This window comes from Musa acuminata, chromosome BXJ1-7, assembly GCF_036884655.1.
Source record: "Musa acuminata AAA Group cultivar baxijiao chromosome BXJ1-7, Cavendish_Baxijiao_AAA, whole genome shotgun sequence".
Taxonomy (NCBI): Eukaryota; Viridiplantae; Streptophyta; class Magnoliopsida; order Zingiberales; family Musaceae; genus Musa; species Musa acuminata.
Genome location: NC_088333.1, coordinates 43,357,985 through 43,359,259, shown reverse-complemented (window position 1 = coordinate 43,359,259; position 1,275 = coordinate 43,357,985). Strand labels below are relative to the sequence as shown.

Genomic DNA, 1,275 nt, shown 5'->3' with positions numbered 1-1,275 from the left:
AAGAGGAAAGAAAAATCGATGAGTACATGTATATGCATCTCTCTCTAAGATTGTGAGACATGGAGATATTATAGATAATCCTTTTAAAGGTATTAATATCCAATAGAAACGGCCACTTCGTCTTAAAATCTCCATAATAAAATAAAGACCCACTTTAAACCCTCCTCTCTTCGAAGCAACGCATAGCGAGACGTTCCTGTACAACTAACTATATAGACACCTCTCTCTGTCTTCCCCCTTCCACAGTTTCCTACCGCCATGGGCAACCTCAACGCCAGCCTCTTTCTCATGCTCGCTCTCCTACTCTCCGCTCTTCCCTACAAAGGTCGTCGTCTCATCTCACGTCCATTCCAAGTTTATGATGATGACTCGTTTCTCAATGCTTGCATGCAGGAGCATCGGACAATGGAACTTTCCCCACCGACGATAACATACCTGTTTCTCCTGTCGAACACCAACCTGTCGCCGGCGAAGTGATCAGCGCCTTCTACGGGGGCGTGCTGGCACCGTTTCATGTGTGCTCGGAATGCCAGTGTTGTTCCGGCAGTGACAGGAGGAATTGCCAGCAAACCAAGTGTTGTCACAGAATCATCTGCAACCAGCCCGGCAAGCCGTTTAACTACTGCTCGCTTAAGCCGATCAGCTGCGGCTGCGCCAACTGCAACTGAGAGCCGGCACTCTTCCGCCGGTGCAGACGGGCGAGATGGGACAGAACAACCGTTACCTTTTCTTTCTATGTGTGAGCAGCAGTTTCCCTGTGCACGTCGATCGATAATTAATGCTACCCATGAAGGAGTTCGTACAATGTTTGCGAAGAATGGCAATTATAATTGCTTAATTGAAAATTGGGCATACTTGCATTGCTTCCGTTCTTTTCTTCTCTTTGATGTTACTAGAAAATTATCTAATGTTTCCACGTTAAATTTAGAAGAAGAACCAAAAGATAACGAAATCTTTTCACGCTGATATCGACGTTGACACCATTCATGTTCGCCAGGAGAACACTATCTAGGTTGACTGAATCACCCAGGAGACCTTACTTGGTACTGAGACGTGGAGATTAAGGTATCAATGCTCACTAGTAACGGCTACATGTATTCAGACCTCCAATCCAAGAAAAAATAAAGAGACCCACCTTAAACCCTCTCTTTAGAGAAAAAGAAGGAAAGACAAAGGGAGACGTTCCTTTACCTATATATACCTACAGTATCTGACCACCATGGGAAACCTCATTCTGATGCTGCCTCTCCTACACTCCGCTCTCCTCCTCGAAGG

At 45.6% G+C, this 1,275-nt stretch overlaps 1 protein-coding gene across 1 annotated transcript; it reads left to right on the top strand.

The window, feature by feature from the left end:
* The first annotated feature begins 258 nt into the window (after positions 1-258).
* LOC135679790 (uncharacterized) lies at positions 259-668 on the top strand. Its single transcript, XM_065193773.1, has 2 exons — positions 259-325; positions 394-668. Exons 1-2 carry the CDS (start codon positions 259-261, stop codon positions 666-668), a joined length of 342 nt encoding a protein of 113 aa, XP_065049845.1.
* The last annotated feature ends 607 nt before the right edge of the window (positions 669-1,275 follow it).